At 46.6% G+C, this 26,686-nt stretch overlaps 1 protein-coding gene across 2 annotated transcripts in view; it reads left to right on the top strand.

Annotated features, from left to right (window-relative positions):
- LOC126536560 (neprilysin-2-like) overlaps nucleotides 1-26,686 on the top strand; it is a 128,965-nt gene that overhangs the window by 60,941 nt on the left and 41,338 nt on the right. The window contains exons 1-2 of one of the 2 annotated variants that reach the window (XM_055072832.2): nucleotides 18,472-18,689; nucleotides 18,945-19,081. In XM_055072832.2, coding sequence (XP_054928807.1) covers nucleotides 18,665-18,689; nucleotides 18,945-19,081 — 162 coding nt within the window. In that variant the 5' untranslated portion in view covers nucleotides 18,472-18,664. Of the gene's footprint in view, nucleotides 1-18,471; nucleotides 18,690-18,944; nucleotides 19,082-26,686 lie in introns of those variants that run through there. The other variant, XM_055072826.2, reaches the window with a different exon arrangement.

Below are 26,686 nucleotides of genomic sequence, written 5' to 3'. Positions count from 1 at the left end.
TTGGAGTCCATTTCTGGCAGCTTCTCCGCTCTTTCATTTCCCGAAATGCCGGCATGGCCAGGTATCCTCTGGAACTTTATGCAATGCCCAGCAATCTTAGCCCTGTGGTGAAGATAAGCAATGTCAAATGCTCCAGGTTGATTATTGCAACGCTTGTGCCCGTTCCACATACTTTGTAGGGCTGCTTTTGAATCTGCGAAAATCACCCATGTCTTTGGCGGCTGCTGTCGAAGTACATACACAAGGGCATCCTTAATGCCATATAGCTCCGCTGAAGTAGATGATGTCGCTCGCTCAAGACGAAACGAGAATCGTTGCCCTGTGGAGGGAACAAAAAGTCCGTACGATGAACGATGTGGAGTTGTAGAGCCATCTGTGAAAATGTGCGTTGCGGCTGCGTATTCTTTGTGCATATATTCCAAAGCTATCTGATAGTCGCTGCTTGAGGCATTTTCTTTTTCGCACTGATTCCAGGTATATATGGCACGATTTCCAGTGGGGACAGTGTCCATGGTGAAAAGTTTCGCGGCATAATTTGTGACGCCTGAGCAGGAATCGAAATAGTTATGCTTCCGACGGCCTGCCCACAGCTAGATGTAGCACGGGTTCTAGAAATATCCTTTAAAAAGTGAGTCTTCGTATGAATGACGTGGCGGAGGTGAATCCGAAATCTCTCCTGCGAAGATAGCACTTCGAGAGGCAGGCATCCAGCTTCTGCTACAGTTCCTGAGCGGGACGACCCCTTCGGAAGGCCAAGACATACGCGAAGGCAGTTGTTTCGTGCGGCCTCGAGTTTTCTCTTGCTTGTGGCAGCCATTTTGTGCAGGATCGGGAGGTAATATCGTAGTGTTCCGTCGACGTAGTCCTTATGGAGTAGCAGCACCATTGATCGACAGTTGCTGCCCCACTGTGATCCGGTTAACAATCGTAATACGTGCGACGCCGAGGAAATCTTCTCACTCAGTTTTTTTTTCACTTGGGACGACCATGTGAGGTTCCTATCGATCGTTACTCCAAGAAACCCTTGCGTCTTGACGTATGGAAGGGCACGACCACCCAACACTAGTGGGTATTTTTCCATGCACCTCCGCGTGAAAGCCCTGGCAACGCTTTTGTCGGGGGACAATTTCAGACCCCTTGGATTTAGGTAGGCCGATATATTTGCTAGCGCTCTCTGGAGACGTTGGGTGGTACTGCGGGAACGCGCCGCACTCCAAATGCAGATGTCGTCCGCATACCGTGTGATTTTGACGCCAGAGGGCAGGTTTCTTTTCAGATGGATGAGGACTAAATTAAATAATAACGGGCTTAACACAGCTCCTTGTGGCAATCCCTTCTCGATGGCATAAAGCGCCGTGGGGCCATCCGGGGTACACATGGAAAGTTGGCGCCCTTGAAGATAGTCTTCAATCTATGCGTAAAGCCGTCCTCCAAGATCAAGGGTTTCCAAAGCGTCATGTATTGCTTTATGATAGACCGAATCATATGCTGCCCTAATGTCTAAAAATAATGCAGTAGGTATGCTTCCAGAGACCAATTCGTCTTCAATTGATGAGACCAAGGCAATGACATTATAAATTGCGGGCCTATTTCGCCCGAAGCCATTCATTTCCTCCGGGTAAACTTTTTTAGTTTCCAGGAACCAATTTAGTCTTTTGTAGATCATTTTTTCGTATAGTTTCCCTACGCAGCTAAGCAGAGATATGGGTCTCAAGGAGGCGTAATTTGTTGGCTGCTTCGCTGGCTTCAATATAGGGGTAACTTTCGCAAGCTTCCATTCCGTAGGAACGTCCCCGGTTATCCATGAGGCGTTGTAGTACTCCAAAAGGCGTAGGCGAGACGTGTGGCTTAGATTTTCGAGCGCTTCATAACTCACACCGTCATGTCCAGGTGATGATCGCTTGTTTACGTCGCCGATAGCTGCCATGAGCTCTTCGATGGTGAATGGTAATTCCAAGTCAGGAAGGGTAGCTCGAGGTGGACTAGGCTGCTGACTTGCAATTTGCCGAAAAGGTTGTGCCCCGTTGGAAAGGAGCCTGCAGTACTGCTCTGCCACCTCTGTCAGGTATGCGCGCTCATGTAATGAGAGGGTGATAAAAGGATAAAGCTGTTGCGGCTCTTTGCGAATTGCTCTGAAGACTCGCCTGATTTTGCTCAGCGGTTGTCGTATGTACAGTGTCCCACAAAAGTCCCTCCACCTTTTTAGGTCCAGTTTGGTGAGGTAACGTTGTATATGTCTTTGTGCCCGTCGACAAGTTCTGAGGTCTTCGATATTCTTAGTACGTAGAGCCTTCCTCTCGGCACGTCTTCGAATGGCACATAACCTTTCAAATTCCTCATCGTCAGTTGGTACATTACAATCCTTAGTGGCAGAGCGGGTACTTTGTTTGAGGCAATGAGCTATTGTCGGTATTATTTCTGTATTCGTAGTCGAGGCTGTGATCCCTTTGTCTACGGCTGCTGTGTAAGCTTCCCAGTCTACCGACTTCAGTTTCACTTTTCTGGGCGACGTCCGAAAATGAAGTGCAGAGATGAGGATCCGGTAGTGATCACTACCTCGAGTCTCGAAATCTGTACACCATCCGAACATAGGGGCCACTTGACTTGATACGAATGTGACGTCAATGCAGCTAACAGTCTTCGGATTTTTCAGGTATGTTATGCTGCCATCGTTCAAGGGCTCTATATTGTATTTTGCAAGAAGCTTCGCCAGCTTGGCACCCCGAGCACATGCATGTAAACTGCCCCAGATCTCGTTATATGTGTTGAAATCGCCACAAATCATATGTGGAGACTGAGTGTTTGTCAATAAGTTTTCCAATCTTCTCACGTCGAAAGGTGATCCTGGTTACAAGCAGACGCTGATCAGGCTAAACACTTTGGATGCAATCACTGTGGTTGCGCAAATATATTCCTTCTTGTCATGTGGTGCTACGTCAATCGCAGAGGCAGGTATGTCGTTGCGAAATCCAACGAGCAGTCAGCTAATTCCATTTTGTCGCCTTGAACGATGAAAATAATAACCCTTTATCCTAAACTGCTCGTCGACGCGAGACTCGGAAATGACCATAAAAGGGAATCGGTACACTCGCGCAAGATGCTTAAAGTCTGCTAACTTCGAGCGCAAGCCGCGAGCGTTCTACTTGAATATAGTACATGTGCGGAAGTGTTTGTTGGTGGACACAGCTTGTGCGACGATTGTTGGCGAAGCCATCTTTGCTACTGCGAAGAATCACGGCTTTGCGCCGTGAAAGAAGACATCAGAGGTTCCAAAGCTAGGACGGCCTCTACCTCAGGGATGCTCTTAAACGATGGGCTGGCACGGAGAATAGCTTTGATTGCGCCGAACATCATGGGAATCAGCATACTTGATATCTCATTTGCAGTGCTACCATCTAACAGCTTTTCTTGGTTCTTCCTGTTCTTCTGCTGCGACCTTGATGACACTTGTTGCTGTCGTGGGCTTGAGGTTATATCACTTGAGGGCTTCGATGGACTCTGCAGTTGAAGGCCTTTGCTGGTTTTCTTTCACGACTGAGGCGAACGACTTTTTCAAAGTCGTGTCGCTGCGCTGCACCGTGTCGTGTTGCTTTTGGTTTGTAGATGTATATATTATTACGATACGATTCCGCGAGAGACGAGCAGCAGCGAGAACGACGAAGAAGTTGGTCGGTGCCCTCGGCACGAGCGAGTGTCAGCCTGGCTGCCGGGCTCCAGTGTAAATAGCGTGTAAATAGTATCTCTCGTCTGTGTCTTTCCACACGTAACATTTCTGGTGGAGGTCAGCGATCCCCGTCCTCACCACGGAACTCCGAAGTGGTCGGCACACCGAGCTTGTCACCATGCCTCCCGGTGACGCACCCGCCTCCGCAACGGCTTCGGCTTGTCCGACTGCTCCAGTCGTCACGGTTGCCCCACATCGTGACCCAGGTGTGTTCTCTGGCCTGGAGGGACAGGATGTCGACGACTGGATCAAGCTCTATGAACATGCCAGCGCTAATAACAGGTGGGACCCAACGATTATGCTCGCTAATGTCATCTTTTATCTCGGCGGCACCCCACGCGTCTGGCACCAAACACATGATGACGAAATAACCAGTTGGGACAGTTTCAAAGAAAAACTGCGGGAACTCTTCGGCGACCCCATTGCGCGCAAGGCTGCCGCGAGAAAGGCTCTTGCATCTCGTCTTCAGTCACCTACCGAGCCATACGTTTCCTACATCCTCGACGTCTTGGCTCTATGCCGTAAAGCTGACGATCATATGTCCGAAGGAGATAAAGTGGCACATGTGCTAAAAGGCATCGCCGACGACGCTTTCAATTTGCTTGTTTTCGGCAACGTGTCGACTATCGATGCCATTATAAAAGAATGCCGTCGCCTTGAACAGGCTAAGAGCCGCCGTATCTCAAACCACATTGCGCGCCTACCCAACACTGCTGCTACGTCGACATGTGAGGGTCGACCGCGTCAGACCACCACCTGTGACGACGTCACCCGCATTGTTCGCCGCGAACTCGAGGCCGCCTCTTTGCCAGCCTTCTCCACGCCGCATCCCGATCCGCCAGCAACCACCATTGCGATGATTCAGGCTGTCGTCAGACAGGAATTTGAAAACATGGGTCTGAACACCGTGTGTTGAACGTCTCGACCCAGCGTTCCCCAGTTATCTAGCGGCCCTCCTCGTCCCCGGCAGTCCTTTTCGGCCACATCTCGCCGCAACCCGTCCGAATGGCGTACACCTGATGACAGGCCGATCTGCTTCCACTGCTGTCGCATCGGCCACGTCGCCCGTCACGGCCGCAACCGATGGCCACCACCTCCTCGGACTTACGCCCCCACTTATTCCCGCACCTTTGGACCTTCTGTACCCTATGCCACCCGCCATGAACCTACTACTGCTGATGTCCCTGCTCCGAACCTTCGCTACAGCCGCTCGCCCTCACCTCGACGCCACCAGTCTCGTTCGCCCCAACCCCGCCGCTTTTCTTCGCCGCCTATCGCCTCCCGCACCCCGCCGGAAAACTAGGCACTGCAGCTTCTGGAGGTGAAGCTGCGTTGTCGACCCTGCCCTCAAATCCTCTGCTCACGTTACCTACTAACCGAAACCTTCTTGACGTTGACGTTGACGGCTATCCTGTCACGGCACTCATCGATACAGGAGCCCATCTTTCTATTATGAGTGCTGCCTTCCGACGACGAGTGAACAAGCTCCTCACCCCAGCCTCGGCACGCGTCGTCCGCGTTGCGGATGGCGGTACTGTGCCTATCATCGGCATGTGTACGGCACGTGTCAGCATCGCCGGCCGCCACACTCCTGTACTCTTCACTGTAATTGCTCATTGCCCCCACGACCTTATTCTCGGCCTCGATTTTCTCTCCGCCCATTCTGCCCTAATTGACTGCTCTTCCAGTACCCTTCGCCTCGAGTTGCCGATGCTCGCAGAACCTTCTGACGCACCCCACTGCCGCTTACGCTCCACCGGCTTTCTTCGCCTGCCGCCAAAGTCCATAGCCTACATTGAACTGTTGTCTTTCCCACCAGTTCCTGATGGCGAGTACCTCGTCACTCCTCTGCCCGACATCCCAGTACAGTATGACGTCACCGTGCCTCACAATATAGTTACTATTACTGCGAACCAAACTCGCATGCCTGTCAGTAACTTTGGATTGGCAAAGCGACTTCTACCGCAAGGTATTTGCCTTGCCACCATTGATTGTCTCGGCGACCAATACGTGGCAGCGTTATCGACCGATGGTTCTCGCGACCTTAGCATGCCCATCGCGCCAGCCTCGGGCGTCGATCCCAACATAAAGAAAATGGTTGCGACGGACCTGTCCTCTACGCAGGCTGAAGACCTTTGCGAAGTATTATTGTCCTACCACGATATTTTCGACTTTGACGATCGCCCTTTAGGCCAGACGCTCGCGGTCAAGCATCGCATTCTTACTGGCGATGCTGTGCCTATTCACCGACGACCGTATCGAGTTTCTGTGTCGGAACGCCGAGTAATTCAAGATGAAGTGAACAAAATGCTCGATAAAAACATCATTGAGCCTTCATCGAGTCCCTGGGCGTCACCTGTGGTGTTGGTTAAGAAGAAGGACGCCACGTGGCGCTTCTGTGTAGATTACCGTCACCTGAACAGCATTACAAAAAAGGACGTCTACCCGCTCCCACGTATGGACGACGCCCTTGATTGCCTGCACGGTTCCAGATATTTCTCGTCTATTGATCTTCGTTCGGGATATTGGCAGATTGCTGTTGACGATATGGACAAAGAAAAAACCGCGTTCATCACACCTGATGGCCTATACCAATTTAAAGTAATGCCGTTTGGATTATGCAACGCCCCTGCCACCTTTGAGCGTATGATGGACTCCTTGCTCCAAGGTTTCAAATGGTCCACATGCCTCTGCTACCTCGACGACGTCATCGTCTTCTCGCCAACGTTCGACACTCACCTTGAGCGTCTCACAACCATACTCGATGTATTTCGAAAGGCGAAGCTTCAACTGAACTCATCGAAATGTCGTTTTGGCCACCGACAAATTACTCTTCTGGGCCATCTAGTTGACGCTTCCGGAGTACAGCCTGACCCCGACAAAACTCGCGCTGTCCGAGAGTTTCCGGTTCCGAAGACAGCCGCAGACGTTCGAAGTTTTGTAGGGCTGTGCTCGTACTTTCGTCGTTTTGTTCCAGATTTTGCGACAATTGCTAGGCCCTTAACTAATCTTTTGAAGAAAGGCGTACACTTCTCCTGGGGTACTGCAGAAGCCGCCGCCTTCTCTCGTCTCGTCACTCTTCTAACCTCACCACCCATTCTCGCCCACTTCGACCCTGATGCCCCTACAGAATTACGTACAGATGCCAGCGGTCATGGCGTAGGTGCCGTCTTAGCCCAGCGTCAGCGTGGCAAGGATCGCGTTATTGCTTATGCGAGCCGCCTCCTAGCACCATCGGAGCGCAACTATTCCATTACGGAACGCGAATGCCTTGCTGTTGTCTGGGCGGTTGCAAAGTTCCGTCCTTACCTTTACGGTCGCCCTTTTTCCGTAGTCACTGACCATCATGCTCTTTGCTGGCTCTCATCGCTAAAAGATCCTACAGGCCGGCTTGGTCGATGTGCTTTGAGGCTACAGGAATTTTCATATTCCGTGGTGTACAAGTCTGGCCGCCTGCACCAAGACGCTGACAGTTTGTCGCGTTACCCTGTTGACGACTCTGACTCCTCCAATATTGCCAGTGCTTCTTGCGTATTCTCGGTATCCCAGCTGCTTCATTTCGCCGACGAGCAACGCCGTGACGCCTACATCAGAGCACTCATCGACCGTTTTGAACACTCTCCGGCCGATGCTACTCTACGCCTCTTCGTCCTCCGCGACGGTACTCTGTACCGTCGTAACCTTCATCCAGACGGCTCTGAGTTCCTGCTTGTAGTACCTAAACACCTCCGCTCCACCGTTCTAGAAGAGCTTCACGACGCACCAACGGCAGGACACCTCGGCGTATCTCGAACATATGACCGTGTACGTCGCCGTTTTTTCTGGCCGGGCCTTGCCCGTTCCGTACGACGTTACGTCGCCGCTTGTGAAGTTTGCCAACGACGCAAGAAGCCTTCCCAGCTCCCCGCTGGTTACCTGCAGCCGCTCGACATCCCTGCCGAGCCCTTCCATCGTGTCGGCTTGGACCTTCTCGGCCCATTTCCGGAATCTACATCAGGAAACAAGTGGGTTGCAGTCGCGGTGGACTACGCGACCCGCTACGCCGTAACCTGTGCTCTTCCGACCAGTTGTGCAACTGATGTTGCGGACTTCCTGCTACATGATATTATATTGATGCATGGTGCTCCGCGTCAATTGCTTACAGACCGCGGCCGCACCTTTTTGGCCAAAGTCATTGACGACATCATGCGTGCCTGCTCAATACAGCATAAATTTACCACCTCCTACCACCCCCAAACGAACGGCCTCACTGAGCGTTTGAACCGCACCCTTACAGACATGCTATCCAAATACGTTTCAGACGACCACCGTGACTGGGACCTGGCTCTACCTTACATTACCTTTGCATATAACTCTTCCCGTCTCGAAACTGCTGGCTTTTCCCCGTTTTACCTCTAGTATGGCCGCGAACCGACGCTACCACTGGACACTGTGCTTCCGTCCGCCACAGCTTCAACTAGCGATTATGCCCGTGATGCAATCGCCCATGCTGACCATGCTCGCCAACTTGCGCGCGCTCGTCTACAAGTGTCTCAAGACAAGCAGAAACAACGCTACGACCTCCGTCACCGTAATGTCCATTTTGTGCCCGGAGCCCTCGTGTTGCTTTGGTCCCCATCGCGTAAAGTCGGCCTTTGTGAAAAACTGCTTTTCGGTTACACAGGCCCATATCGCGTGATACGCAAAGTGACCGATGTCACCTATGAAATCGTGTTAGCCACGCCCACGACGTCCTCCGCTGTAACAACCAGTGACATTGTCCACGTTGCCCGACTCAAGCCCTACAACTCTCCATGCCCCTTGGATATTTAACAGCACCGTGACGGTGCTTTTGCCGCCGGGGGGTAATATTACGATACGATTCCGCGAGAGACGAGCAGCAGCGAGAACGACGAAGAAGTTGGTCGGTGCCCTCGGCACGAGCGAGTGTCAGCCTGGCTGCCGGGCTCCAGTGTAAATAGCGTGTAAATAGTATCTCTCGTCTGTGTCTTTCCACACGTAACAATATCACATCCGGATTCGGTGGTGGTTCTCGTCGTTTCCGCACTTTTCCTTGGATTTGCTCCATCGTACGTGTAAGAGTGGCTTATTTCTTTTTAGGACACCCTCCGTATGACGCAGCATGCTCAGCTCCACAGTTTGCACACCGGGGCTCGGAACGTGACGTACACTCCTTATGCGTATGTGGACCAGCGCATATCTTGCAGCGGATGGGGCCTTTACAATATTTCGCTATATGTCCATGTCTTTGACATCTGAAACATTGAGTAGCAGTCCCCATGTATTCCGTCACGGGATAACTGCAGAATCCAAGCGACACTGGGTTTGGTAAAGGAGCGTCCTTAGAGAATTCCAGGATGACCGAGCGTCTTCGGGTTTCCGTTACTACGCCATCTTCGTTAGGGACGTACAAAACTTGCCTTTTAGCAGATATGACTCCTTGTTCGCTCAAATACTCCTTGAAGTCGTCATCTGAGTACTCAACAGGAACGTCCTGTATCCTCCCGTACGTGGCAGAGGAGTATGAAACTCGAGCTTCTACAGGAATAGCCGATAGATCTGTCACTGTGAGGAGACGATTGGCTGCAGGAAGTGTAGACACTGTCACCATGAGGCTGCCATCCTTCTTGACACGGTGGCTGAGTATCTTGTCTTGGGCTGTTGTCACGACCGCAGAAGCCAGAAGATTTGGGTTTAATTTCCCTAAGCTGCTGTCAGGCTGAGTTGGCTTGAATATAACAGGAACACCTGCGGCTCTTTTCTTTTTGTAAGGGACAACAGTGAAGGCTGTCTGGTCTATCTCTTCGTTCTCTCCTGTAGATTCACTTGTCTCGATGTCATCTTCACGTAGCCTTTTTTTTGCTTGCTCATCTTCTCTGTGATCTACAGAAGCAACATGCTGACCTGATTCCTGATTGCTTGCACGGATGCCATCAAAGCATCACGAAGGGCGGCCGACGGAGGAGGCTTGCCGCGCTGCTTCGGTCGGGTGCGCTTCGGGAGCCGCTTGCTGTGCTTCTCTCGCAGGACGGTGACCCCCAGACCGGCGTTCGGTGAGAGAGAGGCACAAAGAGTAAAAATGAGCCCCTACACTTGCTAAAAAAGACTTAAAATTACAGACGGGCGTTCGAAAGCGAGCCTATCGCTCGTCGTCTTCGTCTTCCGCCAGGGGTGTTCCAGTTCTTTAACATTGTCCTACGGCTCAAGAGAAATTGTTACCGCCATGGCAGTGGAAGCTCATAGACTATGATGCATCGTTTGTAGAGGTCACGAACATGCGCAAGCAGCCCATATTAAAATGTATTTCCTGGAATTCTAGCCCAAGTACTCTTGCACTGAGTTTTACACAGACGCTTACAAGTCACATGCAGGATTGTCTTGCGCAGCCATCGGCCCATCCTTCTCGAAATCCAGCGCACTGCACCGGGAAACAATTATATTTACGGCTGAGGCCCGTGCACTATTGTCGACTATGAAGCTCATAAGGCAATCAAGACTTTAATAAACAATTATATCTACAGACTCTCTAAGCGTCGGGAAAACCGTGAAGTTACTCTGTAAACACAGAAATCCTGTACTTATTGCGCTCTATTCCCTTCTGTTAAGAGCGCATATATCTAACTAGCATGCCATTGCATGCTGGGTTCCTGGTCATAGAGGCATCGAGGATAATTCATTCATTCATTTTATTTCAGCATTACGGTACATTACAGCATGTACAAAATGCTGGGGGCACAGACTAAAAGCAAGAAGCCTGACGGAGTCTGTACCCTATAGTTGCACTTTCACAGGGGCAACAGCAAATGTGCGTATGCGACAAGCTTACAATGCCAAAACTATACGTTTGAAAAATAAAGCTAAAAGTGTTGAAATTAACATTAAAACAAAAATACTTTTCTTTTATGCACGAGATCAAAATTTATGAAAACTGGGGGAAACTTTTCAGCACAAATTGAAAACTTAACAACAGCAGCATTACAGAAAAGAATGCTGGTTGTTTAAAAGAGTAGGCAATGTATATACGATCATTTGTTGGCCATAGTTAGTACGGGTTCGTGGTGTAAACCAAAAAGTGATTTCGCGCGTGTCATAAACATGCATTCTCTCAGTCAAATTAGCAAGTTCTTTCAAGCGCAGATTCTGTGTTTTATTGCCTTGTTTGTAGTGTGTCATAAGTAAAGAATCGTGCAAGTCGACAACAGCTACTACGTTTAGGTTTTTACAGATGAGCCCTGTGTGTGCGTTATGCGGAGCATTGACAATCAAACGGACAGCCTTTTTCTGTAATCTAGAAAGCCTCAGAATGTTGGAAATTGTGGTGGTTCCCCAGACAAGGTAGCAATAGCGCATTTCTGAAAGGAAAAGTGAATTATACAACAGTTTTACTTTCTCAGGCAAAAGAAAACCTGTGCGCGATAATATGCCGACCTAGCGAGAAAGGCTGGAACAAACAGAATCAGACTGCGAATCCCAGGACATGTTTTCACTAAAGAGTATGCCAAGACATTTCACAGCAGGAACCACCTCAATTTTTGATGTACCAAGAGAAAACGCTAAATCAAAGTTGACTTTCTTGTTTTTAGTTCTAAATAAAATCTCTTTTGTTTTTGACGTATTTATTGTTAGCGAGTTGTTCACATTCCAGGTGTGCAGTTTCGTGAGTACGTTATTTGCTCTGGATTGAATTTCCAATAAATCTGATCCTAAAAAAATAAGCTAGTATCGTCAGCATCAACTATAAATTGAGTATTTTCATCTATTCGTACTACGTCATTAATATGTGCATTAAAAAGTAGAGGCCCAAGGATGCTTCCCTGCGGTACTCCGCTGTTTAGGGATCGAAAGCTAGATTTATAGTTATGAAGTTGTACCTGCTGCTGGCGATCACTCAAGTAGCTTTGCATAAGTGTGTAAAATGCCCCAAGTAACCCGTAATACTGTAGCTCTTTTTTAAAAGTTTGGTATGATTAATCCGATCAAAGGCTTTCGAATAGTCTATAAATATTCCAAATATGTAAAGTTGATGTTCGAAACAATCTAACATGATTTCTTTTTGAAGAAGTAACGCGAATTCCGTGGAAAGTTTTTTTACTAAAACGAAATTGAAACGGCGTTATGATGTTATGGAGACTCAAAAAACTATTCATTCTTATGTGAATCAACTTTTCAATGGCTTTGGAAAAAATAGGCAGCATTGAAATAGGCCTGTAGTATGATACACTATTTTTGTCACCGCCTTTGAAAATAACGGTGACTTTAGCAACTTGTAGATGTCTCGGGAAATCGCCAAAAGAAAAGACTGGATTGATCACATGTGTTGGGCTGGGGCAATGATGTCAAGCACGTACTTGACCGGTCGAAATTGTAGTTCATCAGGGCCAGCGCAGTAGCTATTTTTGAGGGACGAGAACACTGCTACAACTTCTGGTTGGGAGACGGGAAACAAATACGCAGAGTCACGTGTTCTCGAAGGCATAGATTCCATGCAGGACGTATTATGAAGACTGCTTGCGACAGAGGCAAAAAAGTTCTTAAAAAGGTCAGCTAGCTTACAGCCAGTGAACGTATGGTTATCTAATTGGATCTCTGTGGGACCAGTGTTTTCTTAAGAATAACCTTCCAATAAGGAATGTACCCTTTTCCAGACAAGTTCCGGTTTTCTAGATACTTCGTGATTAAACAAGTTATAAAAGTATCGTTCTTTTTGTCTGCGCAAAAGGCTATTTGCGTTGTTCCGATGTTTCTTGAACGCTTGCAAATCGGAGGTGCTTTTTGTCCTAAGCGAACCTTTGAAAAAGTGCATTTTTATCGATGATAGCTTTCAAGCATTCCGAAGTAAGCCACGGCTTTCTTGCCTTACGGGGACGGGCCCTTTTTGATCTAAGGAAAACTTACATTGAAGGCTATTTTAATTTTGTCTATTTGTAGTTCATACGCATGAGTAGCGTTACCACTGCCATAGATGGAGCGCCAGTCTGTAGTTAGTAAAACTGAACGAAAACGCTGCAATGTCTCCTGGTTTATGTTACGCAATGGACAGAACTTTCGTGTTTGTTTTTGAGTTTGGTTTGTTAAAGCTTTGTATTATGTATATGGACAAATGGTCACTAATACGTGATCCGAGAACTCCTGAGTCAATTGTCTGATTTTGACGGTTTGTGATAAAAGCATCAACACCTGTTGACGTGCTTAACTGTTACGTGTCGGTTGTTTTATCACATTTACCAACGCATTTACTTCGAGCATTTCCGTAAGTTGTGCCTGTGACACTGAGTTGCTCAAGAAATCAATGTTAAGATTACCTCCCAAAATTTGTAATTATTGTCGTTAATCCAAGCAAGAAATTCGTCTAAAAAGATAAAAATGAAGGTAGTGTCCCTCCAGGTGGGCGATACGTAACCGATAAAATACCATATTTGCACTTTACCGTGAGAATTTCATAATCATCTGTAATTCGAGAATAATTCGAGAACAGTTCGCTTTCAAATCTGTCTTGAACCATTAACGTAAGACCACCCTTTTTTACCGTGACGATTTAAGAAAGTAAGACATAACCAGGCAATTTGAGTATCTTGGCAATTGAGTACGTAGACGACTGTTTTTGCAGTGTGCGAAAGCTGGACGCTTCACGCCTCCTACGTCTTCTCAACTCAGCAGACGCAGCCATACAATTTACCACAGAATACGACTGTGACAACAGCCTCCCCTTCTTTGACGTCCTCGTGCGGCGAAGTGGAACGAGGCTCTCATTTGCCGTGCACAGGAAGGCGACTCATACCGGCCAGTACTTCAGTTCATGTCACCCGGCTTGCCACAAGCAATCCGTTGTCTCATCTCTCGTGACGCGGGCCACACGAATCTGCTCAAGTGACCACGAAATGCAGAACGAACTGAAGAAAATTCGTCACGAATTATCCAGGAGCGGGTACCCCAAGAAGTTTATTAACAAAATGGAAGCCCGCGTCCTCCATCCAAAGCCGTCTCAAGGCAAGCCGTTCACGAAACGCGCTGGCGTCCCATATGTTCCTGACGTCAGCGAAGCTCTTAGCCGCGTATACTCAAGATTCGATCTCAAAATAGCCCACATGCCATCCAACAAGCTGAGAAATTTGCTTGTTAACGTAAAGGATCGGCTTGAAAGCAAGAATTATCCCGGTGTCATATACAAGGTACCATGCGCAGACTGCAGGTGCAGCTACATCGGTGAAACCGGCAAATTCACGAGAAGATTAAAAGAGCACCAAAGGGACGTGTCCAACAAGAAAAAAGTCTCGAACGCCCTTGCCGAACATGCCGATAATCGCAGTCACCGCATCGATTGGGAAAACGCTGCAATAATAGCTAAGGAAAAGAATTCGATGACGCGACTCTTGTTAGAATCTTTATTTATTCAAACTACTGACAACAGTATCAACAGGACTGATGGAAATCTTCATGCCAACTGCACCCGTTCCCTACGTCACATTTTGGCATAAAAACAACTTGCGGCTCTTGCCCGCTTTTAGTGTGATCAAGGAACCCGTACGGGTCCCGAAACGTCTCTGTGTGTTTTTTCACCTTGACTTGGTCAGTGGCCGCAATTTCTTCATCATCATGTTACCTGACCAGAGGAACTTTCGTCGAACTCTTGGCTAAATTTGAGTACTTCCAGTTCATTTGTATGCCAAGTTTCGGTCATCATAACTACGTCAAAACAAAACTTACAATTTCTTTGTTCCCGGCCGACTGGGAATTAATATGAAGAGCTGAAATATGGCTGCTAGCAGATATAGGTACATTTAAATCACTTCGCAATTTAAGATTCGGATCCATAATTCAAGAGGGGAATTAAAAGAATGTACGAGGGAAAGCTAATGGTGAACACCTGCCTGCTGCAGGTGCTCATCGATCTTTACTAGATCAGCGACACATGTTATTTGAAGGGCATTCGAAGACTCAGTCCTTGCAAATATTTTACCATCTGTGGTCCACACAAACCTCCATTTCTTTTCCTTCTCAATGGCCATGGCAAGCAACTTTTTGAGCTGTGGACAAAGAAGCTCATTTATATATATCGGTGATTTTCCAGAACAGCCGACGTCAGCGACTAAAGGTCGCAGCTTTTGTGCCTTGCGAAAAACAGAGTCGCGTTTTGACCTGTTTTTAAATTGAACAATCATTAACAGGCAGCTATCCTTTGAGCGAACACGGTGGCACACATCAACGTCGTTTTTCGCGATGGGTTCATTTATCGCATTGCCAAGCACGTCAAGCATTTGAAACAAGTTTTCATTTGCAGCAAGTGATACATTCTTCAGTTCAATGTTTTTGTTACGGTAATACTGTTCTAGCGCCATCATTCTCTTGTCATTGACAGAAACCTGATCCTTTAGTTCCACATAATCATTCATGAGTGCCTCATTTCGAGTTCTAAGTTCCGATTTTCTTCCTGCAATTTTTTACAGTTGTCAGTCATGTCTTCAAACTTTTTGTTGAAAAACTCGAGGCTTTTTGTCGTCTCGCGATGTTGATTTCTGAGCTCTCTTTTAAGCGCCGAACATATGTCCTTAAATTCTTTCCGGAATTTCCGGACAAGCTTCTCTATATCGTCAGACTTATTTCTAGACGACGTTCCTCACAAAATAAGAAAAAGAAAGAAAACACTGTGGCAGCAGCGGCAAGTCGCGGGCGTCAGAACAGGCAAATAAGCATGCGACTAACCTGTAATATTTCAAAATCGTGTTTCAGCGGACATGCGTCAGATGGTGCCGCCACTGCCAAAGTGCGCAGGAAAACGCTTTTCAGGACTTGATATAGCCACTTGTTTAGGGGGCGCTCCGAAAAGTGCGTTGATAGTGGAGCTATGGCAGGGAAATCCGTGCGTTGATATGGGCTCACAGCATCGGCAATCAGGCTGTAATATTTCAAAATCGAGTTTCAGCGGACATGCGTCAGATGCTGCCGCCACTGCCAAAGTGCTAGCAGACCAAATGGCCACATCAATTATATCGCAAGCTACTCCTACCGCTGCGGTCCCCGCCACAGATCTGAAGTATTTCTTACGAAATAAATTACGAAGCCACTGGCAACGCTTGTGGGACACTAAGACAAATAATAAGCTACACGTGCTTAAGCCACACTTATGTTTGTGAGCCTCCAATCTATGATAGATGTGGTGAGAGGCTGACCGTCCTCCACGTCCTCCTAGAGTGTCGGGAAGCCGAAGCTGAGAGAAACATTTTCATCTAGCATATCGCCAGTGCACCGGTCTCGATCCTGTAATGTTGGTCAGCGCAGGACCCTTATTTGACACCAAATCAGTTGTAGGAGTTTTGAATAATGTCGGATTGCACGTTTTTAGCCCCACAATTTCATAGCACATTCTTTTTCCAGAGGATACCGCTTGTGATAGTTGTTAGTATAACACATGCCTGCAGGCCCTTGCGTTTCGAGGGCTCTGATGACGTAGTAGTGCTTCTTGCAAACGTTCACCTGTGACATATTTTACTATGTCATGATTGTTTTGGAATGTGTCTTTTGTCCCCATAGTACCGCTCATTAACCATTGGCATAATGTTATGTCATACAAGGTTTACGTACTTTACAGCGACTTTATTTAGGCCCCTTTAAAGCCACGCGACATCTACCTCTCATTATTCGTAGCTCCACTTCGAAATCGTTAACACTGGCCTGGCGCTCCTTGGCCATATTTCACCCTTGCGGCACAAAACACCATCATAATCGCCTTACAAACGTACCGACTTGTTAGATCCTCTTCGTGCGTCATGGTACCACACGTGTGCCGTTCCTTTCAGGTAGAAAATCACGTTGGCTAACATCAGCGTGGGGTCCCACCTGTTGTGGTCGCTGACGTGCTCGTGCGTGTCGATTCAGCCTACGACATCCAAGCCATCTGTAGCAGAAAGGGATCCCGGGTCTCGTGGGTGCAAAATAATCACAGGCGTTTGCGGCTGCTGTGCCATCGCCACTTCGTCGGCAGTCGTCGGTCAACCAAGACGGCGGCCGCTTCGAAGTTTAGTGCTTGGTTGACAAAGCGAGCACGCAGGCAACCTTACCCCACACCTCCACCAAAATAGATGTTATGGGAGTAGAGCGTATTTACGAATTACCGCTATATGCAAAGTTACAAGCGCCACAAGCCTCTTGCCGCTTCGTCGCTGTCTTCGTGATCCGACCGACAGTACAGCCACGCCGCTGCCTCGTGGCTGTGTGTGTGTGTGTGTGTGTGTGTGTGTGTGTGTGTGTGTGTGTGTGTGTGTGTGTGTGTGTGTGTGTGTGTGTGTGTGTGTGTGTGTGTGTGTGCGTGCGTGCGTGCGTGCGTGCGTGCGTGCGTGTGTGCGTGTGCGTGTGCGCGCGCGTGCGTGCGTGCGTGCGTGCGTGCGTGCGTGCGTGTGTGTGTGTGTGTGTGTGTGTGTGTGCGTGCGCGTGCGTGCGTGCGTGCGTGCGTGCGTGTGAACAACTGGAAAGAATGCTTACGTCTGACAAGTCTCACTACGGAGTTGCTGCACTCTTCCATTTCAGTTTTTATGCCTTTGGAAAAAAACAAGAAAGAGGCACATTTCTTCTCCAAATTCTCCGTTTATTTCCGAGCCCTCGAATCTCTAACGCACCACTGTGTGGTGTTTTACCGGTGTGTTATAGACAACGCTATCTTCCGGATTGGCCCACGAAAACGATTATACAGAAGCAAGAGAATCTTGCTTAGTATTTAATATTCGTGAAATAAACACTGATTGATTGATTCCCAACGAAAGATAAAAGCTTTCAAAACCAGGCGACGACACAGCGCACAGTATACCGTAACGCTGACTCAGCCAGAACTGCAGGGGATGCCCACCTTATAGGGGTTGGTGAAAAGTGGTCAGCGGTTCATATATGCATGGAACTTTCGTATCGGTGAAAAAAAAAGACAGGAAAAGGGAACGTCGGACAGTTATCCCAAAACATGGTAACGCTTAAGTAGCTTCCACAATCAGGCAGTTCTTTGTCGGCAACCATACTCAAAAGAAACGCCATTAGATTAAAGGCACCATCCTGCAGTCTTTGTAAGGAGCCACGAACACCAGTGGCACGACCGCTGGATAAAAAAAGAAGCTATGGCCTGTTGCGTGCATCGCAAATGTTGCCACCCGCCACGACGCCACCAGTCGGGGACTGTCGTCTGGGATCGGCATCGAACATCCGTGACGAACGCGCTTGGGACGCCTTTCGCCCGTGGAATATTGCAGCTCGCCTAAAGCGGCAAGCCGCACCTTTCTTTTTCTTTTTTGTCCGACGGCCGTGCCAGCAGAAATGGTGCAGACACACCTCTTATCACTGCAGGCACGAGGCCTTTTTGTCCGCTGGCGCCGTTTTGATGGAAAACAGTGCCGCGTGTGTGTATCAGAATAGCGCTGTGCAATCATGTGCGGTCACGGTGATTATCTCTGCCAGATGAGATAATAAACGGTGCTCGTGGTAGAAAAGACTCAGGTGCGCTTTATTTTCCTCGTACTCCGCCTTTTACTGCGGCTGCAATTATATGGACACCCCAGGCGCATTATCGCCGTCGGTGACGCCGTGGTGTTCCGCATAAAGCCAAAGTGCGACAACAGCGTGCCCGCGCGCAGCATGTTGTGTGTACTAGTGAAAACTTGCAAAAGCTGGCTGAGGATGGTAGCTCGATTTCGCGTCCGCAAGGGAGGAAGCGCACCCGCGCAAAGCACCGGAAAAGTGGGAGGGGCGTTCTACTGAGGCTGCGGCTGGGTATGGCGCCGCTGAGCGTGGCCGTGCGGACCCTGTCTTGAAACCGATGTGCGATGTGGGCAGAGCCTAGGTGCGCCGAGGACTGAGAGCTTCGCGTGGGTGTGTTCTCGCCGCCTAGTTTAGTGTTGAAACGATTAGGCATGCGAATGTAAACTAGTTCGTTGCTGCTACCGCTCATCCTCAAGCCAGCGTTTTATGAGCAAGTGTCCGCGTTCACCGGGTGAGAAGTGTTTGTGTTTGGCAGTGGGCGCGTGACACTGTGCCGGTTAATTTAAGTTGTGAGCGAGTATTTACGAGTTTATATGGCCGATAAAACTGCAATACGTACTTCGTATAGCAGTCAAATAATTTGCTATCGCAATTCGGGAGATACTGCGACTTTTCTGAATCCACGAAAAAGACGTAGTTATAGCACTCTGAGTTGCTGACGCTATAGCTGCAACACCGCCGCATAATCGTTTCGTCATCTTCGCAGGCATCATGTACGACCCTGAGCGCAGCCGCGCCGTGTGGCAGGAGCCCCCCGGTGGCACCAACGGCACTATGGCTGAAGACATGCGCTGCCTTGTGGAGCAGTACGCAAACTTCACCGTGCGCGAACTCAACCTGACGGTGAGTGAATCGCTTCGCCCAGTGATCGAGGCCGCGTTCCTCGCTGAAACAAGTGCCCTTGATTAGGACGTCACTACTCCTGTAGACAGCGTCGGCAGTTATGCCAAGAGCACGGAAGTACTAGCTGAGTTACTATCCCATGCTGACGAAAAAACAGCACGAAAAAAAAAAACGAGGGGCGAGAAAGAAACACGATACGAGAGCAGACTCGCAACCGCAGTTTATGTCAGAGACACATACACTATATAACATGGCACACACACCTCTAAATTCTTAAAGATTCCCGCAGGACAGGGGATGGGATACATCGTAACCGTTTCCGCGCACAACCAACCTGTCACAGTATTTAACGTCACGATCATTGCAATTTTTATGTCTGTACCGCCTTCAACTTTCTTGCTACTGCTGCGCAGATGCGGCGCAACTTATTTCTTGCCTAAAAGAAGACCTTTACACCAAATCGGCTTCCCACCGCCCCACCACATGCGTCTCACCACATGCATGTCTTACCACACGCGGTGAGTCAAAGCGTGCGGATACGGAATAGTAGCGATTGGCTTAACATTAGTGTTAAGATGTCTTGTCATCACGCGCTTCGTTTGCAATTTGAATTCCTGTGTAATCTTTCTCTGAGGGAAGCCAAAAGTACTCACTAGATAATTTGATTGGCTAAGTCTGTTGTGTTGGTTAGAAAAAGCTTGTCATTCAATGCGAGCATGACTAGCGCAAGGCAGATTCCAAGCAAGATGTGGCAATGCCGTTCTCCACTAACGTCGAATGACCAGAGCGGAAATTAAAATCGGGCTTAGAGACCTCGTGAATGCAACTTACAAGCGTGGTCGCACCTAATCCCGATATTTAAATCCAAAAGCTATCCGGAATGGGTGTGATCACATTCCCCTGTCTGGCGGGAGGTGGTACATCGGCCAAACCGGACGGTATTTGAATAGCCTATTAATGGACCACAGAGCTTCGTTGAAAGGGCAGCCGTGGTCTAATTTGGGCCTATATTACAAGGAATGCGAGCGGAAACCGTTGCTGAATGCAATCAAGGTGTTGTCAAGGCAGAAATATAGGACTGCGCGTGAGAGTGCTGAATCATTCTTTATTCACAAGTCCGGTGACATGTGCGCTGCAAGACCACCTGTGATGCTGCATAAGCTAGAAATGTATGATATAGTCGCGAATCTTTAAGCCTTTACACGTGTTTGTGCCATTGTATATAGTAACTGTGTCTCTGGCAATAAACTACAGTTGGTAGTCTACGCTGGTATCGTGTTTCGTTCTCGTTCCTTGTATTTTTTTTCCTTCGCGCTATTTTTCGTCAGTGTGGAACACAGAAGATTCTCTGCAGCCATCGCTAGCGGTCCAAAGTTGTGAGCTAGTGAGTCGAAATATTGACAGCCGAGTGAGGACCTATACTCCTACCTCTCTGTGCCAAGCACGGCCGCCTAAATTATAGGGGCCTGTAGCTTTCATAAAGCAGGGGAGTGATCAGGATGCACGAAGATGATCAGGATGCACGAAAGAGACTAGTGCTGCACATTGTCAAACGAAAAGCAAGAAAGAATATTCAAAACGTCGTAGTGGCAATAGGCGGGATGGAAAGCCCTGGAGACTAATTATTGTAATGTGACAAAAGGCGAGGCAGAATTGCTAGAGTGATCTTTACTAATAAAGAGGGAGAACAACGTTGGAGACAGCAGAGTATTCTGTTGTTGTTTTTTACTAAGGCAGGCGAGATAAAACAAGCATTGCATCCTACAGGCCACTGCAGCATTATAAGTAAGCGCAAGTGAAATAAGCGCAACCACTGACAGGACACAGGGAATCGCGGAGAAAGCTAGAGAGTGGGCTTGACAGTCGCACAAGTTATATCGCAATGACACGGTGCATATTGACAAATATTTAGGCAGGAAGACGAAGCTTCCTATTGAGCGCAATGAAATCGGGACTTGCGATTTTTAATAACAGTGAAACGGTCACGTAGCAAAGAGGTGCCCTTCCAACCCTTAAAAAAAATTTTAGTAATATTGAATAAACCGTCATTAGACAAATGTTACAAGAACCTATCGAGATTAAATAAACCATCTTTCGACACCGTAAGAACTTCCTAGCAACGTCCTACCGACTATTGGTCACCTATATTGAATTGGAGAAATAGACAAAATGTCGATTAAATTCTTACCGACTGCTTATTATGTCAAGTTGGTAGAACGTGTCAATATGAAGCGACTAATTATTAACCGCCTTTATGAATCCTAACAACTTCCTAGTAATGTCCTGTCAACTATTGGACACGGATACATATAGCAAGCTTAACCTTTTATTTTCTCTGAATAAATTTTTGTATCCTTCCTTAAAACTATGAACCGACTACTTATTAACCACCCCTATACATCCAAGTAACTTGCTAGTAACATCATGTCAACTATTAGCCATGGTTATATTGCAAGAATTTACAAACATTTCATTATCCGTGAATAAATTTTTTATGTACTACTTCCTAAAAAGCTCTTTTCAACTGCCCAAGAACTCCTTGTTGGACTTCAGTAAGCACTGTAATGACGTTCTGAGTAACGTACGTTTGTTGCCATTTTAAAGAAGATATACCATTCAGCTGACGACAGCAATTATTTAGTGAATAGCATGCAAGTTTTAATGAAAGCTACTTATTGTCCATAATAATGCGACATGAATTAGCTGGACGTTTGTCAAGAAACTTTAGTGTGCTGGCCATTGTAAGGTATATAGTGAATACGTACAGGAATTGTTTTCCTCAAAGAAGCAGGCGCTAAACAAAGGCAGGTGTCACACGTTGCCAATTGACCAGGTGAGGCATACAACATAAGAAGACAGGTTTATATGTGTGCTTGAATTCATCCGTTTAATAGCCCCGTGATAGCAATGGAGACAATGTGTTTTTGAGTTCCCCTGGTAGGACACTACAATGTGGCGTTGTGTAGTCTAGAAAAGAGCAAAAAAATATTGGTTTTATTACTGTGACCTTGCAATACACCATGCATATGTTCCTGAGAACGAAAATGCACAAGATGCAAGCTTTGACCCTTGTGAGCTCTTAACAACTCCACCCGTTTTGTGCAAAGTTTTTCTAAAGTGCAAAAATGGCTGAAATAGTGCATTAGAGCTGGAAGCGTGACGTATGTGCGCAACACCAACAGATGCACGAGACATAAGCTCTATCATACCAATAGTCATCTACAAACAAAAGCTGCAAATCAACATCAGCTTAATGAGCTTCCATATTCGTATTGTGACCAGTACGTGGAAGTTTCATGTGTGTGAATTATCTTAGGAGAGGCAAGGTGCCAGTCGAAACTGTGTCACAGCTTTGCTTGGGCATAGGCACATAGACGATTTGACTTGAGTGCGGCACTTAAGAACGAAGAAATGTTACAAGCAACATGTAAGCAGTTGAACAGGCATTATGGACTTTGTACAGCAAGATTGTAAAATGTCTTTGCTGTGCAGGGAGACATTGTCAAAGTGAGCTTGTTGCTAAACATGTTAGCTTTCCACAAGGCAGTACATTGGGTTATCAGTGCATTCATATGACCAGGGCCTCTATCACAAAAATACATATGCCAACAGTAATGGCAGTTTTCTAGTTATGCTGGACAAGCTTTCATTATAATATGCTATATAATCAGATTAATAGTATTTGACCAGGAAAGCAAGCACTATCGTAAGATAGCACTGAAATTGTCATGGAAAGAGTCTTGTTAAAAACTTGCACAAAGAATATTAAGATGCTTCTTTTTCACACACGTACCTAGTATGGCGTTGACCTTCCTGGAATCCAACGGCTCTTTCTGTGGAAGACTTTTATGGGAATTTGACGACTGCCCAAAAAGGACCACCCTTCAACGAATTCTTTTGTAAAAATAGCTTTAGGGAGGCCCCCCGCGAACTGCAAGCCTGAATTGTTAGCATCCATGCGCAGCCTCTTCAGCAGGCCCTTATCAACATATTCCCCGTCACCGATGTTTACCTGCGAAACAATAGAACAGGCGCACATTCATTTTATGCACTTTTGAACAAGGAATGGTTAGGAAATAGGGTAAGGTTTGCAAAAATGGCCAGAGCTACTATTTGCTGATTCATTTTCAAGAATAAAACAGCCTTGTGTTTACCATGCATGCATTCTGCTGAGCTGCGCACTTTCACCTAAGACTAGAAAGTATCGGGAACTTCAGTGTAAAATAACGACATGCATCTGCCTAGATCTAAGCAAATGCGTGTCAGCCCTTGACACAGAGTGAGATCTGCGGCTGTTCTAGTGATTAGCAGACACTGAAAGCTTCAAGCCTGATTGAGTGGTGGGCCAAGCGTCAAGCTCATTAGTGACATACCAGTGCTCGAGAAGTATCAAGCAAGATGCAATTGTCTTCGAATGCAATTGTCTGACTTCCCCTTGCAGACATGCAGTTTTCAATTTACTGACTACACTTGGGTGCAATGATTGTGTCTGACAAAGTGAATAAACCACATACACAAGCAGCATTTTTATAGTTAGCGTAGTCTTTAATAGTTACTGATAGCTTCAGTTTAGAAAGCCCTGTATATTGGGCCTCAACAAACTAATTTCATAATAGGTTTGTCAAGGTAGAAGCATCTCTTCTTTATAGTCATTAGAAGAGAGGTGAAATGAGTTAATTATTGCAATTATTACGCAACATTAAATTTTACGCAGCTCATCCTAGTGGAAAATTAAAGCAAGCGGTTTGTACATGCCGCATAAGCATTTAGATATCAAAAATAGTGATTATAAAAGACCTTGGCTTGGAGGTTCATTAGTTCAAGGAGCCATGGCCTCGAGAAGGGACAACTTTTTTTTCTATAGGTAGAAATGAGGCTCGAGTATTTTATTCACAGATATATGTGCCCTAGCATATATGCAATCTCTGTTGTAAATCTCCTTTTCATGTATATGCAAGGTTCGTTTGGAACATCTCATTGTGCACAAAATGAAATCCATAAGAACCTGGCAAGAAGCTAAACAAACAAGAGACTCATCCCAGTGACGAACCATGCTTAGCCAACGAGACAACCATCCCACTAACAAACCGTAACAACAATTTTACTGACATAAATTCTGAGCTTTGAGACAGAACATGTGTATATGAATGATATATCCATAGTAGTGATAGGCAGCTTTCAACAACGGCTACGCCAAAAAAAAAACGATGTGGATAAGACAAGAGTGGCATCAAATGCTTGGCAGAGCATCCAGCAACGACTAAATACAATGGTGACTGGATGAACTGTAGTATAATCGGGCAGGAAAGAAACTGGAAGCCATGTCTGTACCCGGAGTCCCTAGAGATACAGTCAACCAGACACACCCTCAGCTGAAACCAAGGGACCCTCCCCCGTCTTATGCTAAGGCATACTTAAATATTGACTTCTACTATTTTGCCCCATTATGAACAAGGCTTTCATATGGAAGCCGAAATGTATTGCTTTTAATGTTGCATTTGATTGGTGTATGCCATTCTTCGTCATAATTCATGCCAACCAGACAGGCTTCCGTCAGACTCTTGATGGTACAACTTTTGTGCGAAAGCATTGCTTAAGGCACTTTTTGCCTAAACTATGTCTTCAGGTGGTAAAACACATTTTTCTAGATGCTCTAGAGCGCATTATGAACAGCACGAAACCTTAATTCGCGGTTCTTAAAAAGGCAATTTGTCTAGATTAATATAAAGTCTATACGGAGTATATCAGGCATAATTATTCAAGCCCCCAAATATATTTAACTCAGAGGAGGCTACTTTAGGTAAGTTCACTAAACTGAGGGCGCTCCACCAAAATATAAAATTTGTGATCAGCCACTAGAAGTCCTGAAAACGGCAACACAGTAAAATGATTGCATATTGCACAGACGTATCTCACAACTCGCAAGGTGGTGCCAGTTTGGTACGTACCTTCGTGGAAGCCCACATATCAGGTGCTTTATCGTTGTGCAGTCCAGCCTCCGGCAGTGCAGCAGGTTCCTGCGGGATGTAGGGATGCCCTCAGAATCCGCATAGCCTTGAACAGTAAGAAATGTTGAATTTATTGCGCTGTGAATCTGAAAATTTGATTCACTAGTGTCATGTGGAATTGGAAAGAAAGCCTCACACAGCCATCTGCATCAATGTGCGTGTGGTTGTGCAAATGTATCTTCGTTATATCTCAGGAGGTTTCACTGCTATTTTGTAACAAGTGAAATTTCAGGAAGGAACGAAATCAGCAGCAACAGACTACCAGGACCATCATCAACAAAAGACCAATATGTATTAAAACATAGAACATTGGATTAAAAAACTATTGAGCACATGAAAAGCATTTTTAAAGCTACGCCGCGAATTTGTAGCGATGCTATTCCTTTTCGCTATTCGTTATACCAACGCCCCGGCCCGTGTTACGTACTGGCATAGCCGGCCGTTAGCGGTGGCCGACAAGAATGGCATAGAATCGAGCGGTAAGTATCGCTACAAAATCGCAGTCCTTACTTTATTACGCACTGCCCTAACCTATGAGTGCAAGAGCTGACATCCTGTTCTTAAGATGAACGAATATGTATATATATTCATATATATATATATATATATATATATATATATATATATCTTGTGACGCAGCAGTTATCACGACGTTTATTCCGCGTCAAAGATGCGGCGAACCGACCACGCCCACAGCACGGATCACACTCGAGAGCCAGCCCCACAAGCGATCATGAAGAACCCCATATGAACCCCACATGATGATGATCATGCACAGATGACAAAGAATAGCTTATAAATTCCCAATATATATATATATATATATATATATATATATATATATATAGTAAAGGCCAGCGTCTGATAGCAATGGCTCGATTAAAAATAAACCTCGTTATTGTAATATCGGCCTATATCTGATCTGCAACATAGAAGACAAATACGTGAAGACATTCAAGAACATAAACAATGCAAACAGGATCTCGCGACGTGGACCTTCAGACCAAACTGCATACATACAAACATTTTACACAAAGTTATATCTGGTCAAGCATCAAACATAGCAATCGTGTGCCAACGCGTGAAGCCCATGACACATCGACGTAGACATTACACATGTACTGTGCTTGTGGGAATGCCTATATAACAAAGAATTTCTTGCCAAGAAACTACCAAACAAACAGCAAACACTTTCAGTGTTTTCATAATTGTGTGCCCATTCTGTCATAGCAATCAAGGCGGGTAGCATATATTTCACAGCAGAATTCAAGTACGCTGTAACACCAGAGGAAGCTTTCGTGAAATTGTTTGCTAAATGAGCAGAGCAACATTGACAACCTACGATCAGAAAGCAGTCTCCTTTAGCTAGTTACACAGCGCTCATTACATAAACCATAAGCTTCAAGAATGCGCGCAAGCGCCAAACTTGCTTACCTTTCAAGACTTAGCAAACGCTCCTTCGTCGTACAGGCACCGTGGCACCGACGTTTTGCTGGCGCAAACACTGTAGAGCTTCCTATGAACTCCAGCTACCCAAAAGCACAACCTTCAACAAAGTTTTCCATACACTTGGTTCAAAGCCCCAGCACCAGTCTTT

This window comes from Dermacentor andersoni, chromosome 3 (genome assembly GCF_023375885.2).
Source record: "Dermacentor andersoni chromosome 3, qqDerAnde1_hic_scaffold, whole genome shotgun sequence".
NCBI lineage: Eukaryota > Metazoa > Arthropoda > Arachnida > Ixodida > Ixodidae > Dermacentor > Dermacentor andersoni.
Note: the sequence above shows the minus strand (reverse complement) of the source record. Positions and strands in the feature narration are given on the sequence as shown.